The 17,775-nt window shown below is 40.6% G+C and overlaps 1 protein-coding gene across 1 annotated transcript in view; it reads right to left on the bottom strand.

Annotated features, from left to right (window-relative positions):
* The window catches only part of grik5 (glutamate receptor, ionotropic, kainate 5), a 163,959-nt gene that overhangs the window by 64,237 nt on the left and 81,947 nt on the right, over positions 1–17,775 (bottom strand). The window contains exon 5 of the mRNA XM_041793374.1: positions 51–212. Coding sequence (XP_041649308.1) covers positions 51–162 — 112 coding nt within the window. The 5' untranslated portion in view covers positions 163–212. The remainder of the gene's footprint in view (positions 1–50; positions 213–17,775) is intronic.

Here is a 17,775-nt window from a genome sequence, read left to right as displayed (position 1 = left end):
TGTTGAGTAACTTTGTGATTGTGGGAGTAGAGGGATGGCCGCTCACTCACCCATGCGGACGGAAGAAAGCAGGGGGGCCTGACTGAGGGAGCGTGGCGGCATGGTGACTAGCAGGAAGGAGAGGAAGCGTATTGACAGCAGCAGTGCTGGCAGAGCCGGCATCTTCTACTGCTCCTCATGGAGAACGGTCTGCTGGCTGCCTGTACCACCACCTGCAGGAGTGGAGGAGAAAAGATGGTATGTTACTGGACACGTACTCACTCCCCCAGCACATGATGTCTCTCTTTAAATTGTCATCCTGAAGCTTATCTTCTGGTTGCTCTGTCACACTCCAATGTAGCAGGAGCTCGTTGTAATTGACAGCACATATAGTAGACTTTTAAATTCAACTATGAAGATGTTCACTGTCATATCACAGTGGCAGCCCATGCGTACAGCCTGTCGAATAAAATACAGTGCACATGTCTCTATTCATGTCTCCTGTGGAAAGTCTGCTGTTCAGAAGTGACAGGATTCAGCCTTGAAGAGATCTCCAGGGGTTCAAAGACAACATCACAACAACTGGCACACACGCCGCCACGCATATGGACACACGTATATATACATTTCAAAAGAAACTCACTCAAAAACAAACACTCTTACTGAGACTCACAAGAACAAAACAACTGCCTTGACTCCATGCACATTATTCAAAAACATACAGTTTTCAATCCCCTAACCCCCCGCCTCCACCTCTAAAAACATACAAACACAGAAAAGAGTGCACAAAGAGAGCAGAGCTGAGCTCCAAGCAGCCCTCTTCAAGAGTGACAAAGCCTTGCTTTGACTGACAACATGACAAGGATGGAGGAAGAAGGAAACAAGGGATGAAGACACAGGAGAGGAGGAGGAGGAGCGTTGTGTGATGGATGGGCACAGAAGTAGGGGGAGGTGGTGTTAGAGTTGGAAATGGAGGTGTTGATGGTGGTCGGGGCAGTCTGGGTCGTCAGTCTGATCTCAAGACAGATCTGACGGACAGCTTAAGACTCAGTTTGTGACCTTCAATTGACCTCTGCAGCTGTAAACGGGGGTTGCTGAAGATGTAAAAAGGCTGAGCTTTGACCCTGACAAGTGGAAAAGAGTTGTGATGCATTGTGTGTTTGTGTAGATGTACATCAAAGAGGCAGATCATGCGGGTTGGTGGTTAGAGTGTTGATGGAGCAATCCTTTCCATCTTTTCTTTAAAACCCTTTTCCTTTGAGATATCTAATTTGTTGTTTTTCTCACCTTTGATGTTTCAAGCACATAAAAACATACATTTTGAATTCCACCTCACTTCTCATAAAAGACCTAACAACACAGTTTAGTGTATATTAGCTACTGACCCTTTACAGACACATGACTGCCATGACCTAATTCGAAGTACTGCTGTTGACAATAGACTACTATACAGTACATTTAAAGCAAATAATTATGCTGGAGGTGTATTTGGGAGCCAAAAATGTAACAGAAAGTAATATGCTAGAATTAGCTGAAATGTCAGAGACTGTTAAATGAGCTGTCACCTCGAGGGCGCTCACAAACAGAGAAACTTGTGACGACCCAACTGAAAGATGTTTCTCTGTACAAAGGCAGTGATCTTAAAGCAGACAAAAGCCCTGATGCTGACATAGCTGTCCTTGTAAATGCCTTCGTTGTTTCCTTTCTTAATTAAAATGTCAAAATATGCTCATCAGACATGTATTTAGTGGAAAACCACACAAAGAGGCATACACCAGTACTCTCTCCAGCATCTCATTCTTTAAAAAGTCACCCATAAAGGTTCATTTAAAAACCCACTCTGAGCTTTTTGTCCATATTTTATCTTTTCTCTAGAGCGTACAGATATGGACCTAACATTGCAATACCACCACTGATCCTTGAGGGCAGTGTTGAGCAATGCAGCCAGTAGTTCAACCCATAGCAATAAAACATAATGAAGAAAAAACATGGCAGAAAGTGGTGCAAGTTATGCAAACTTTCGAGGAAATATCACTGAATATACTGTGAGTTACTTGAAACTAAAAACAATTGTATGATTACTATGCAATGCAGTGTAAGCACTGCAACCTCAGAAATTCAGACTTTTGGATGTGGGATATTTAGTCACGGAGTAGCGTGTTTTGATCCGTGGTGGAGTTGAAGCCAATGACCGAATAAAGTTTGCACTGTCGCATTCAGACGACATATATATATATATATATTCATACAGTTAGTGAATGAGCAGTTACCCATCTAAATGACTTATTCTAAAACTTGCATGAAACCGAACCTATTCCAACAGACGGAGCCCTATTGTCAGTCACTTCTTTGAAGGTGAAATATTTCACTGTATAATAACCGTCCAAACACCAGCAGGTGTAGCATCAAAGATGCAGGTGATGCCTGCTGTTGGTCACTGTGTTGAACTCACATCTCTGAAACCTTTAAAAATAAAAAAGACAGCCTTTGTAATCTTTAATTTGTTTTTGTTTTTTCCTTGCTCATCTTTTAAACACTTTGATGTTTTAAGCACATCAAAAAAAATCCACAACATTTTAAATCCCACTTCACATCTCATAAAACAACCATGCTCCTCTACTTTTCCTTTTGTTCTTTACCCTCCATGCAATTATTGACCTCCCTTTCTTCCTGTTAAACTTCATACATGTTTCATCTTCGGGTTTGCTGTGGCAAGCATGTGTGGGGAGCATGTTTGCAATACTAATAGCATGCGCCGTACTGTGCAGATGGCTGTGTTGCTCTCATTATTGTTACCACAGCTCAGGATGAACAGAGGCAAGGCTTATGCAAGGCCATCTGTATGTGTGACAACACATAGAATAACAGGCACACAGTGGGAGTGGTTTTCACTGTTTGTAATGAATCATTCTTGTTTCAGCACAGCAATAAAAGTGCCAGTAAACACATAATAACTGAACCAAAATCTAGAAAGGTCCATGTTGTTGTCATATTTGTGAACATGTATATAATGATGTACAAAAGCAGCTGATTATTCTGACCACACAGGGAGATCATTAAACTGCAAACTGCCGTGTATTGTGTGACACAGTACTCCATTTTGTTGGTTATTACAACTGTATTGTGTTTTCTTGCAACACCAATGGCCTCTTTCTCAATTTACCCTTCACCAAGTGTGTGTGAGGCGTCCGGACCTGTGTGTCTATTTTGTGACATGTATGGGCATGCCTGAGTGTGATGGTGTATTGATCGAGGCCAGCCGAAGTGGTGGGCCCTCAGGTGCAGTCAATCAAAACAATGGAGGAACCTATCATGGGAGCGCTGCATTTCACAGGAGCCATCTGATTGGCTATTACCAAGAAGCAGATTGCCATGATGACGAATAAGATCCTATGCCTTCATCAATGCTGGGATGGAACCAGTGCTATTTCATTGTTATTGAATGCTATTGACAGCATTAGACAGCGAAGATTACAGCATCTATACTCCGAGGACGGGAAGGAGAGGGGGGAGGGAGGTGGAAAGCTGTGATAGAAGTAAGGAGAATAAGTGAAAAAAAGAAGCAGAGAGGGAATGGGCCGGGCACGACGGGGGAATAAAAGAACAAAATTGAATACAGAGAGAAGAGATTGGAAAGTGTTTCTGCAGACAGAGAGACGCAGAGCAGGATAGAGATAGAGAAGCAGAAGAGCAGCAGTGGAAAGTAACAAAGTACATTTACACAAGTGTCGTATTTTGGGGTCCTTGAATATTTTCAATGATATGATACTTTACACATAAATTCAATATAGTCCATCCCAATAACTTTACATAATACACAACTAACCAGTGAATTATGATGCATTGTTAGAGATAAAGATTAATCTCCTACCAGTACATTAAGTCATTAAAATCAGTTCCACTCCATTAAGCTGTAACACTGAAATCGTGCTTTGGCTGTAGTTATAGTCATTCATCAATAATCCAATATGTGTAATAAAAATATACCGAGGAGACTGTTCGTTCACACCAACCTCACATTACGTCAGATGTTTAAAGCTGTTTATCACAATGTGTAACCTTTTGTCACTGTAGGTACATTTCATTCTTATTTCTGCTTTAAAATCCCAAAAGTAGATGGACAAAAAAGATGTAATAACCTTGTGATATTCAGGTCTAAAAATCTGTTACCAAAGCTGCCAAACCAGAGGCAGATCCAGGGGGTGGCCAGAGAAATGTGATTGGCCACCCTGGTTGCCTCTCAAAAATATAAACAATGTCAGGCTATAAATATTGTCAGTGTGGGGCTTGTGTTAAAATTAAATAGCAGTACTTTTTTGCATCCTGCTAGTACATTTTTTCATATTTAAATGCAGCACATTACCTTTTGTTTGCATTTTAAAAAATGATTTTAAACATTTGTCTACTTTTGAGTCATAAAACAACCAAGCTTAGTATGTTGCCAGTGTGGTGTAGCTTTTAAAAGTCCCTGTAAAGTGATTAAAAATCTTCAGTCATGAAAAACACCTTTAAGTTTATAAAATTAAGCTTCAAAATCCTGAAAAATGAGGCAGTAATGTCTGCTCTAGGATGGTGTGGGTGTGTCAGTTAATGAGCTGAAGTCACACCCACTCACAAGGAACACGATGGGCTCAAATTTCTACAGAAGCTTCTGATCAGAGCGCAGCTGCCTGGCTCTGTGCCAGAGCAGAGAGACAGAAGTTGGGGATTAAATTTACTGTTTTCTGGCACAATTCTCTCTAGTATGATGCCTTTAATGACCTCTAGATCACTGTGGCTGATAGACACGGGAAATTTACCTCACAATACTCAAAAACACAGAATGTAGCTGACTGTTTTTACTTACAATAAAGGTAGCAACATCAGCTAACAACAGACTCTATTGAGATGAACAGCTTGGTGACTTTATATCATTGTAGTGTTAGGGGGGCGGGGTAATTCTTCATCAAGACTGGTGATGTCACAGGCTCATATGCTTGCGCTGCTCAAATTAAACCAAGCCTGAACCATCCAAATCAAAAATTTAGTCACACGTAGATCTTTGTTTTCACATGTTTACAGCAACCTTATTCCAACTTATCTAGTGTTTTACTCCACAAAGTTTGGATTTCACTTTACAGGGACTTTAAAGTAAATAAAAGAAAAAAAACACAGATAAAACATACTTTGGATTCTTAAAACTAATGGTAGTAGATATCATTTATAGAGATTGATAAATTATTGCTTTTAATTTGTGTGAGCTCGATGACAAAATTAGTGATTTGGAGGCCCTTGGCAAAGACTTACATGAGGCCCATCCCCAGCTTACAAAGCAATCACAGCTAGTGAACTGGATCATCTTGAGGCCTTTTTTAAGGTAACACAGCCCAAAAGAACAAACAAGAGGGTCAAATTTTCAGTACAAACAAGCAAACACATCCACAAATGTGTCAGAGTAACATAGACTCAAAGTCAACATGTTGTACTGTAACTTATTAAAAAATTGTATATAATCACTGTTGATTTAATATCATTTCTGCTGCAATAAATGTTGTATTGCATGCTGCTATATCAAAATTAGAAATCTTTGTAGCCTATACATCTACTGAACAACACTCAGATGATACGAAGACACTTCGTGGTATTTTGGTGGGCTTGAGGAGGGCAGAAGACCCTCAGATGGATTTCTTTAAATAATCAAACTCTATTTCTGATGCCATGTATGTACTTGGGGAACATTTTTATATTCAGGATACACATCTTCACCACAGAAAATAAGTTGAGGCATGTACCCCATGTGTGATGCATACCTTTTGAGAAAACACAATACTTGTGCCCTATAGAAAGGATAAGCGCTCAGTGAAGAAATCCCTAACCCCATTTGAATCCTTACTGTTTGTCTCCACGAGTCAACTGTGCAGACCGATGGGCAGCATAAAGCCCGCACTTTGAACCCTCCTTTGCCTGTGTTTTGCTCAGTTAGTGTTACATCACCTCCAGAGGGCTGAACGGTGATCTCCAGCATCCTAACCCCTCTCCATGCTAGCTCTCACCCACCATGTCACTATGGTGACAATCTTTATCACGTGGCCATCACAGCCCAAACAGCTATGCCACTTTCAACAGACCCAGGCTCTGTACATACAAGCTCCAGTTAGTGACAGTGCTGCTACTGTCTATCCTAACATGGCTCATATTCACAACTACAAGAAGACTCCTAGCAACCATATTCACATGAAACGGCAAAAACTACACACAACTAAATCAGAAAAGTTGTAAGAGAGGGTTGGAGAAACTGATGCATTTCTGCAAACATTAGGTTAGCTTGTTGCATTATTCCAACTGCACTCACATTTCAGATAACCAACAGCTAATGTAGTGTAGTGTTTGCACTGTTTACTTCATTTGCTGCTCTGTCTCTCTCTACTCTTCATTTTTCATCTACATCTGTCAGTCTGTCCGTCCATCTGTCAGAATGAATGAGTCATATAAAGCATGATTCATTCAGTGATCAAGAAGTAACGCTGCCCTAATTAAACATTAGCATTCACACTTGTGATGAAGAGATACATACGTAAACTCAGTCAACTTTTTTTAGAGAAGTCACTTCAGAGTTTAACTTCTTACCCTCATCCTACTACTATTTTCATAATAATCAGAAGGGACTCAACTGTGATTTTTTACTAAGGACATCTACATGTTGTCGTCTAACTTCTCCTTCTGTGGTAACTTGTGTTAGTGCATACATAGTGTGAGTGGTAACGCAGTGTTTGTGGTGGAGATGCACAGAGAGAGAGAGTAACAAAGTGACACTGGATGAGCAGAGTAGAGGAGAAGAGGCAGGAAAGTCGATGATGTGGCAGTGAACTGGCATTAAACATGTTATTCCAGGCTTCATCAAAAGTTTGAGGGCTCACACCAGGGCCCCCTTGAAGGCTGGAATCCTGGGGGACTATATATTTTGTGAATGCCTCAAGGCCACTTTTGGCGCAACGCCCTGGGCAATTGTCAACCTTTGCCTAATGGTAAAACTGCCTGTGTGTGTACACACAAACTTCCTGCAATCCCAGAATAACTACGTGCCTCAGATGAACCTACCCTATCAAAAAAGCCTCATTCCCCTTTACTAAAGCTTGTCAAGTCTCTGTAGGATTAATTCTCAAGCACGATACTATAAAAATTTCAATACACAGCATACATTAAATTGATCAATTCCCCTATAAAGTTTCAAAGCTTTACTTTACATTTTTTAAGTTTGAATTGTTATTTCCCAATGAATTTGTACACAGGGTTTTAATTTAGGGTGTGCAGTTCTTAATGACAGAATCTGGTACTATGGGGACAGTTTATCCCCAGTGCTTTTAGCCTGTGGTTGTATGTAGCCTTTATGTGGTGGGCAATGTGATTGTCCAAGTTTAGAGTTGGTGGGAATGCTTGATTGTTTACGTCTGAATGGCTAAGCTTATTTTGACTTTGGTTCCTTCCTCTTTTATGATATTTCGTTTTTCTTTGGGAAACTCACTTTGATATGAAGTTGACCTGGATGTGTTGACTTAAATGAATTCAAAAACAGTCTCGTAGTGCTTAGGCCTGGATTTTTCATGTAAAAATTACTGATGTTTCTAGGCTTCTAATTTCACATTCAATTCCTCACAAGTCATAATAGCATTTAGCTTACTTGTCTTAAGTCATATAAATGCAATGCAGTGTAAATTTAAGCCAATTTTACTCTGCAATGGTAAATCAATGTCGCAACATAACGTAGTGATGTGGCCATATGTAAGGATTACCTGACACAGCCTCTGGATAACTTTATATCACAAAGTAGTGCTAAACTTCACTGTCCCTACAACATGTCTGGTTTGGCAAAATTTCTTTAACTGAAAATCAAGAACATAATCTTATTTAACCTATAATATAATTCAGTCTAGTTCATGATAAACATTGAAACAATATTTCATGTACTGGAGGTATTAACAGAATCCTAATAATATAACATAAAAGTATCCAAATAAATTATATTGATGCAAGCAGCTTTGTAGGCTACTTACATACAAAATAGGCTACCTACAGACAGGTCTAAGAAAGTGGCTAATTCACACAAAAAGCCTCCAAACATTAAAGGTATATTTCGGGATTTTTTAAGTTAAGCATAGGTTTGCATTTTCCACACCTACAACACCAGGTAACTCGGAATCTTTTCTGCTCAGAACTTTCAAATAAAGTTTCTCTGCTCTCTCTTCCAGCCCGCTGACTCCCCATCTGTTTAAGTCCTCTTTGGTGTACTCAGATTCATACAAATATCCTCTCGTATTCACAGTATTCAACACAGCATCATCAGTCGAGTCGAAATCTCTCATATTATCTTTGTTTTAGCTTGCTGTGGTGCTGTTATCCCTGTGGAAGCCCACAGACCCACACAGCTGATCAGAGGATAACAGTGTGCTGCAGAAGGAGACAAAATGCTGAAAGCTGCATCGTAAATTAGTGCCTGACACAGAGGGTTTTTTTTAGGAGAATTGAAGTGCTTTGTATGTTTCAGCACAGCATACAGGCGAGCCAACATATTTTCTTGGCCCATTTTTACACAAAACTCATTAAACTACACGGATAAAACGCTCCCATCTACAGCTATTATGCAGCGGATCTCTCTGAGCTCGCAATAACCACCGGATCAACTTTCACAGAAATCACTGAAGGCTAATGCCACTAATATAGCCAAGTACCTCATATGACCCAACTTTAAAAATCCTGATATATCCCTTTAAACAGTCTTAATGTGGGCTTTTCTCTGTCTTTTCCTCTTTGTCGTCCTGTTACAAGTTAAACTCTGAGCTGAAATCAGGCCTTTATCAGACAATATTGAAGTCATCAAGGGGTTTTTAAGGGAGCATTGTTGGTCAGAAAGAGATTGTTGTCATTGATCATATCCGGCTTTGATCAATTATTTTCTGCTTCTTCAGATCGGAGGATGGAGGAATGTTGGTTTTAATCTGCCTGTGGGAAGAATAAACATATAACTTATCTATAATTCAGCATCTCTACTGTTCTTACTTTCTCCAGTGCATTTCTGAGACATCCCTGACTTCTTTGTGTTTCTCTGTAGCTGTGGGTTGCTCAAACAGCCATCATCTTCCTCGGCGGTGCCTCGCCTGAGTGAAGCATCTGATTGGCCATGTGGTGTTATTCTACTGCAAGAGACAAGAGAAGCTACGCAAGTGAAGACAGATCACCTTAAATGCAAATGAACAGGTTGCACAGGTGTAGAGGGGAACGGTTATCAGAATAAAGTTACAGGGTCCAGACTGGTCAATGCTGGACCGTGGTCCACTTACTAGTGATCAGGCTGGGAGCCTGAACTGGTAAAGATGTTAATAGTTTAGCCAACTTGTAAATCTGCTGCCGGGATCCAGAAAAAATCATGTAGCTGGCTAGTATCGCACATCCCTGAAGAACTGCTGATACTGAATACTGAGCAATAGTATGAGAATAATTGGAGCAAATAACTGCACCAGGTCAGGCACCTTATGTTAAGAAAAGAAGAGGACCAAGCATTGAGCCTTGAGGCATCCCTGTGGATAAGCAGGTTCATTTTAGTGAAGTATAAAGAATCTTCACTACAAATGTAGCACTAAATAAAAAGTTTTTTTTGTGCATTGGTGAATTATAACGTAATTCTTCTGTATCTGCAGGGGAGTGAAATAAGGCTATAATTTGGTGGAGAAGGTTGGAGAGAGTCAGGGAGACAAGTACAAGTCAGAGATGTAAAAAGAGCAAACAGTGGGATGCTATAGTCGTGTTTAATTTGCGAGGACTGTGTGTCTGGATCTGTTACTGTAGTTGTACATGACTGAGTCCCTGTAGCAGTCGGGTGTCAGTCTGTGGGGAGTCGGAGCAGCAAGAGGCCCGAGCAGAGCCAGACTTGTCTGAGCTGTACAGAAAACACCGCTTCTAGCCCCCCTCGCTCACTTTCATTCTGCACCCTGCTGTAAGTCAACCCAGCACGCTGGCATCACTGAGACACACAAATGCAAAAATACATAAAATATCCTGACTAGCTGTGTGAGTTTATGTGGGTGCTTGTGTCCGTGCAAGAGGGAGTATAAAAAAAAGAATAGAAAGAGAGATAGGGGAGCCATCCCAGTTGGAGATTTAGCTGTTTGCTGCATGCATTCATCTTAGTGTGTGTATGTGTGTGAAAGCATATGCATATTTGTGTGTGTTCAGCTCTGTGTGTGTGTGTATGTGTGCAGGAGACTTGGCGGCTTGCTCATCTTGTCTGCAGTGCCTATTATGAAAGAGAAAACCGTAAAATCAGAGATCTTAATTATCTGGAGGGAGCGTGAGGGAGAAGCAGGGGTGTGTGGTAGAGGAGGGAGGGGAAGTAAAAGGAGGGCCAGAGTGGAGGGAGTGAGGGAGGGAGGGAAGGATGGGGGAGATACCGAGAAAATCAGAAAACGAGGGAATGCTATCTCGACTCACACCCCCAGGCAGATGAGGAGAGGATGAACGGAGACTCAGGCAGAGGGAAGCAGGATAAGCGATAGCATGGGAGGAGTAGGAGAGGAGAAAGAGAGGGATGAGGGGAAAAAGACAAAAAGAACTCAGGGGGAGAAAAACAGCTTGAGGGGGAGGGGGGATGTCCGTGGGGGGGGCTGGCGAATCATTTGTTTTTCCCCCTTATGCCTTATTGTATGACACAAGAAAATCTGACAGTTATCATAATAGAAGGATGAATCATTCCCGTAATTTAATTTGCAAGTGGAACAGCTTCAGCGTCTGCGGATTTAAGACGACGGTACCGCCAGCCATGCTGGAACACAAGTGTTTTTTAGCTCTTTTTGTCAAAATTAACAGTCATTGTTAACTTGAGACAGGCTATGGTCCATGGGCAAACACAGCCAGGGTATTTCAAGGCAATTTTCTTCAAACCCTGACAGTCTGGATGAGCTAGGAGGTCAGTTTTCTGTGTGTGTTTGTGTGTAAGGAGTGTCATTTTGACAGTGGAAAAATACCAAAGACCTTTCCCTCACCCCCTTTTGGCTTTTTGTGGGATTAAGTGTTTAGTACTCTGTGTCTGAATCTAATATCAAAGCAGGAGCACATGTTCCTGGTCGCATTGACTCAGCATTTTCACTTGTACCCGCTCACACTTTGTCCCTCTTTTCTGCTGTGCTCTCTAATCTCAACATCTCTGGCTTTCTCTTCTATCTTACCTTTGTCCACCTCTCTCGACCTCTGTCTCTATCAAACCCCATCGTTTCAGTAGTTTTTAGCTGGTCCAATAACCATTATTTCTTAGCAGAGTTTAGGAGGAAATTTGCTGGTGTCTGACTCACTTTGCAGGACTACTGGCACAGCTGTAAATCATCTGCATAACAATAGAAAGCAATGCTGAACAAGTGCAAAATTTCACCCAAAGGTGCCAAATAAAGAGAAAATAAAGGACCCACTAAAGAGCCCTGGGGCACCCCATGCCTAACAGCACAAGACTCAGAGAGCAAATTGTGTAATACCAGTTGTGATCTCTCTGACAGGTAAGATTTTAACCACAGGAGCGCCATGTCTGACATGCCAAAGTTATTTTCAAGTCTGTCCAATACTAAACAGACTTTGGTTGAATTTTGACTCAACAAGAGTGAACTTCATAGTGTTTGTTTTTAGAGGAGAGTTAATTTCACTCAGTTAAAAGAGAAAGAGTAAAATTTGACAACCCAGTGCATTCAAACACAGCAATATCACAAACTGCTGCGTCACAAATTTAAGCTAAAAAGTAAATGGCAAAAATTTTTTAACCCCCAAATGGCAGCAAAGAAAGTTATTGCAAGTAAAGAACTTCCTTTGTAACAATAATTTTCAAATGAAACATATTAACCTTTCATAAAATACAATAAAAGCTTGATTTTTGGGGGATGTGGAATTTATTTTGGACTAAAAAAGCTGTTTTTATTTGAATATGTGATATTGTGCTGATAAACACATACATGACAAGGCTGGTATGCACCCGGCCTAACACCTTCTTTCTCAGGTACAAAATGTATGGGTTTAAGTTTGTCAATAATAACTAAAAAAAGCCCAAAATATGAGTTAATAAAATTTATATCTTGTCAAAAATAACCCAGAACTCTCAAATATATGGTCTTTTAGCAGTTTTTGTACCCCAAAGTGACTAAACCGAAATTTTATATTCACGTTGACATATTATCTATATGAGCTGCACAGCTTCCACCTAAAAACCAAAGACATGCTCATTAGGTTATCTGGTGACTCTAAATTGCCCGTAGGAGTGAGTGTGAGCTTGCCTATTTATTTGTCTCTATATGTCAGCCCTGCGATTGACTGGTGGCCAGTCCAGGGTGTATCCCGCCTCTGGCCCAATGACAGCTAGGATAGACTCCAGCGCCCCCACTATCCCCACCCCCACGATGACGTGACCCCCAATGATAAGTGGTATAGAAAATGGATAGAAATTCATGGCATGTTGTAGAACAAGCTTTAATGCTTGCCAACAGAACACGTCATTGTTCACTTCTTGTAATACACATCCGTTCACATCTTGGAAAATTTAAGATGATGATCTCAGATAATTTCACCAGTGTGTAACTGTTTTCATTGATCATACTGTCTTGTCTCGTTTTAACTTGTTCTTATTATGTCTCTGTTGTATCTTGACATTACTGTAATTGAGGGAAACCTCAATGATTTTTTTAAAATTAAATAAAGGTTAAATAAATCTTAATGACATCAACACAGTTTCAACTTAGATGGCAATATTATCAACTTAAAGGCAGTGATGTTCTAAGTGGGAGTTCCTGGCCCCCTGAGGGGTTGCCAGAGGGGTGTTGGGAGGAAGGTGGGACGCAGAAACTTGAAAGGAAGAAGGGGAAAATTAAAATCAACTAACAGCATTATTTAAAACAATTACATTTCTGTACTTGTAGATTTTATTCATCACTTGATTTTATGTGTTCTTTTACAATGCCAACCCTTCAATTAAAAAAAAAAACACACAACCCACTCCAGCCAATCAGAACTGAGCACCTGCTAGAGCCATTGTTATAACTGAAAGTTGCTTTATCACTGAAAATGAGCCTCCTTCTACCTCCTACATTCCTCAACAGGAAAATTTCTGAAAAGAAAAAGACCACCAGGCCACTAGACTGAATATGACTCAGCTGCAAAAGAACAGCAACAACCACATACCACCTGGAGTTCTAAAACTGGCCATTACAAGCCTCCATCCATAAAGTATGGTTTTATTGTAGTGAGGAAGAATGGCCGTGACGTGGCATATTGAATGTTATGAATGAATAACGAGAGAGAGGAATAAGAAACGTGTTTATTGTGGCTATGTCTGCTGAATAGTTTTAGAATTTTGCAACGGGTGATTTGCTACAATAAGGACATCTGTTAAAAGCGAGTCCTGCCATGGCAAATTTTGGGAACCCCTGAACTAAACTGTATGGGACCATGAGAGGAAAAACATCGCCAAAGGTGGATAAAAAAGTCTGACAACAGTCAGAAAGGCATTACTTTTTTATGAATCCTGATTTCTAGAAGTATTTTGCACCAATATGTGGTTTGCTTAAACCTTCCTAATTTCTTGAATAAACTGAAATTGTCACCCTTTAGTTATAGACCACACAGCCCTGACTAAGCAAGCATTCGGTGAATCCCATCAGGTGTTAATGTAAGTGTTCCTCTCTTAATCTTGTTTACTTCCTGTGCATTTTGGCATTGTCCTGAGCAAGGTGGTAGACGTTTTGAGCTCTCATTTCTGCTCTCATTCCCCACCTCTCCTTGGCTTTTTCTCCACTCTCCCCCACCTCCCCCTCTGTATCTCGTCTCCCTCAGCTTCTATCTGTTTTGTCTGTGCTGCTCAGGAAGACTCCATGCCCCTGTCTCTTCGCTGACCTCTCTCTCCTCTCTCTTCTATCTTAGCTCTCTCAGGTCTCTTCAATCTCAACAGTGCACTTTCTCTGTTACAGTCCCTCCCCCTCGCCCCATCTCCCCCTTTCTTTCTCTGTTCGTTGGACATGGATAAATTCTTTCCAGTGTTCTCCTTGACAAAGAGGCCCTCAGTCAGTGACACCGCCTGCTTGGGGAACCACCGTGCTCCTGTGACACTGTCACATCTGAGCATGTCACGCACAAACATACACACACAAAAACAAGCTGCACACATACATAAACTCTCGAGGAAGGGTTTTTTTTTTTGGGTTTGTTTTGTTTTTGTCCCTACATCTGCGTCCCAATGCAAGTCAGTGTAATATCTGTTCATACAAGCCAAGAGCAAGTTTGCATTTCCGCCTTTCTGCATGCATATGTACACATGCTGTTCACATCATTGCGGTGGGGGTCAGGCAAACTCAAAGCACCGCTTTCACCCAGGAGCTGTTTAAAAAAGATGTGCAGTTCAGTGTCACTGGCTGTCAACGCAGGTCCCACTTGTTGCAGACGAGGCTTACGTAAGAATAGCAGTTTAATCACAATTAGGACGCTCTCCTTGAACTCACTTGCCTTCTGGCTTGTTTGTGGAGCTAAAATTTGCATATAGAGCAAAGCCTTGGAAATATAAGGGTGATATTATTACACATGGCACTGTGAAGAGAACAATGTCTGGGTGTAAATAGAGCGCTGTCAATTTAAATCAGCGTAGGCTACAAGGTGGACGTCACAGTGAATGACTTCACTTTCACATTAAATGGAGGGTACGGGTTTAGTCTTAGGGATTTATATCACCCAGCTGATATATTTTTGTTTTTCTGTATTTTTGTAGCACTGCACACCTCTTGTGTTTTGCTTCTTAGTAACTGCTACAATTTTTTGCTCTCTATTCATAGTTTTCTTTCTCCTCCTGGCCAAACAAGGAGGAGGAGGGATGTCTTTTTGAAAAGTCTCTCCGGAGGCTTCTTTCAGTGTTTTTACACAAGAGAGTTTTTGAGTGAGTGAATAGTATTTCCCTTGTCTTTTTAGAGAGCTTAGCACCAGCAGTGTGAATCTGTGAAGTCAGTTGACACATTTGGGAGTTTTATTTTGCTATAAAAAAATACTGAATTGGATTTAACTTAATTTAAATCTGTGCAGTGGAATCATGAATAAATATTGAAGGTATAACGTGGGACATATTACACATTACCAGATATATCCTTAATAAAAATAGTGCATAAAAAGTATTTACCCTCTTGGATGTTTTACCTTTTAATTGATTTTATCAGTCAATCATGGTCAATGTAATTTGGCTTTTTGGACAAAAAAAGTACAAAAAAAACTCTTTAATATCAACGTGAAAACAGATTTCTACAAAGTGATGTCAATTAAACAAAAATATGTAAGTTAACATAAGTGACTGCATAAATATTCACCCCCTTTAAAGTTACTGACCTTATTCAATGGAGGTCCGGCCAAATGGTGCTGGCAGTTTCCCAATAAGTGAAATGGGGATCACCTGAGTGCAGTGAATGTGTCTCAAGTGATTGTAGTATGAAGACACCTGTGTCTGGAAGGTTCAGTCTCTGGTTAATCAGTATTCCTGGCTACCACTGCACCATGAAGACAAAAGAACACTCTTAGCAATTCCGAGAAAAAGCTATTGAAAAATGTAAGTCAGGGGATTGATACAAAAACATTTCAAAGGCACTAAATATCCCCAAGAGCTCAGTTAAATCCATCATCAGAAAATGGAAGGAATATGGCACATGTGTAATCTGCTAAGATCAGGCAATCTTCACAAACTGAGTGATCGTGCAAGAAGGAGGCTAGTGAGTAAGGCCACCAAGACACCTATGACTACTCTGAAGAAGTTACAAGCTTCACCAGCTGAGATGGGAGAGACTCTGCATACAACAACTGTTGCCTGGGTTCTTCACCAGTCAAAGCTTTATGGAAGAGTGACAAAGAGAAAGCCCCAGTTGAAGAAAACTCAGATTAAATCTCGACTAGAGTTTGCCCAGAAGGTATGTGGGGGACTCCATGGTCAAGTGGAAGAAAGTTCTTTGGTCTGATGAGGCCAAAAATTGTGCTATTTAGCCATCAGACAAGACACTATAGCTGTTTTGACTCGGGACCCTTGGAGGCGAGGCCAGAGTCCTCCCTGGCAACTCTTGAACACACATTTGGAGCATACTAACAAGTGTGTGTGATTACGTCATAGGAAGGGTCACGCCCATATACACTGTGGCGGCAGAAATCAAAATGGGAGGGTACTAACAACAACTTTCACAAGCTTTACATCTATTAACCTATCACATCATCATATAACCATAATATACATAACAATATGATTGTTTAATCATATTGATTATTTAGTATAATCAAACAATATAATATATAATACAATCATATTATATGGCGCTACTTTTACCTGTCCAGCTTTACTTTGATGATATGATATAATGATGACAACATATTTACAGTGGAAACAGGACATTTAAAAGTTGTTGAGTGCGCTAGGATTTTTTACTTCCTCCTGATATTACTCTATTTATTGATTTTTAAGAGAAGGAAAACAATGCACATTGGATTGTGGGTAATTCCTGCGCACACATGTGCATCCTTGTAAATTCTCTGTTTGAAGGACTCAGTCCTTGGAAAAAATTTCTAGGATCCTCGAGATTGGAACAGTCCTCCGATGCCAGTCAATGACGTAGTACCCTTCAAAAACGGATCCTTTGAGGATCCTTTCTTGGCTTTGAGAAACAGCTCCTGTTTTGCCAACACCAAACACAGCACATCACCATAAACACACCGTCCCCACTGTAAAGCAGAGTGGTGACAGCATCATGCCGTGGGAATGCTTCTCGACAGCTAGCCCTGGAAGGCTGGTAAAGGTAGAAGGTAAAATGTAGAATAATCAATTATCATACATAAATCCCAAATTCTGGTATGATGACAGATGAGTTAGATAGCGACTCCTCAGCATGGCAGGGTCATCGTAGTGTTGCTGAAAGAAACAGATGTGATCACTCAGGACACTGAGTCAACAGAGAGTGTGCAGCTTTTTGCTACAGCAAAGAGAAATTCATTCAAGAGATGGTTGCAAGCACCAAGATGGAATTCTTAGAAAAGTACAAGAAATACCCACAGCTTCTGATGATTAGAGGGGTTTGATTCCAGTGTTGGACATCCCACTTGTGATGCTTCTACTCTCTGACTACTCAGCTCAGTTTGCTTTGAACTTCACCAGAGGTGATAGCAAACAAGGAAGGTGTACTAACCAGATATAATTCCTTGTAGAAAATAAAGAAAACATATGGGCACAGATGGTCTCGCAGTTAGGTCGTGTCCCATGCATGCGGGTGGCCCAGGTTCAAGTCTGGATTGCAGCTTTTTGTCTCATCCCCACTCTTCCATCCTGGTTTCTGACTCTATCTCAACATTTTGTACTTAGGTTTTGCAGGTCAGGTTTCTAACTTTTTGGTATGCTAACTCTTACCTTAACCCTAACCATAACCTTAAACGCAAGTTGAATCCAATTTTATTTCAAAAGTTTAGGCATGTTTTTCCATTCTGAGACAAATGATGTCTCAGATGAACAGTCTGTGGGAGTGGCCATTAAAGATGTACGGTCTGCAGCCAGATCCCTCCCCATAGAAGACTTAACACCTAAAGAGGCTGGTGTGTTAGTGCATCATCTACTCTTAAAGTCACATATTCTGCTACTAAATCAGGAATCGCCAAGTTCAAGCTGACTGCAAATTCTGAATATCTAAAATATGCCTGTTTTGTCCAGTAAGAGGAACTATATAGTTCAGGACAAAAGTTACTTTAATTCAATCAGTCAGAGCACAAGTGTGTTTGTGAATCACTTAACACTGT

This window comes from Cheilinus undulatus, linkage group 8, assembly GCF_018320785.1.
Source record: "Cheilinus undulatus linkage group 8, ASM1832078v1, whole genome shotgun sequence".
Lineage (NCBI taxonomy): Eukaryota > Metazoa > Chordata > Actinopteri > Labriformes > Labridae > Cheilinus > Cheilinus undulatus.
Note: the sequence above shows the minus strand (reverse complement) of the source record. Positions and strands in the feature narration are given on the sequence as shown.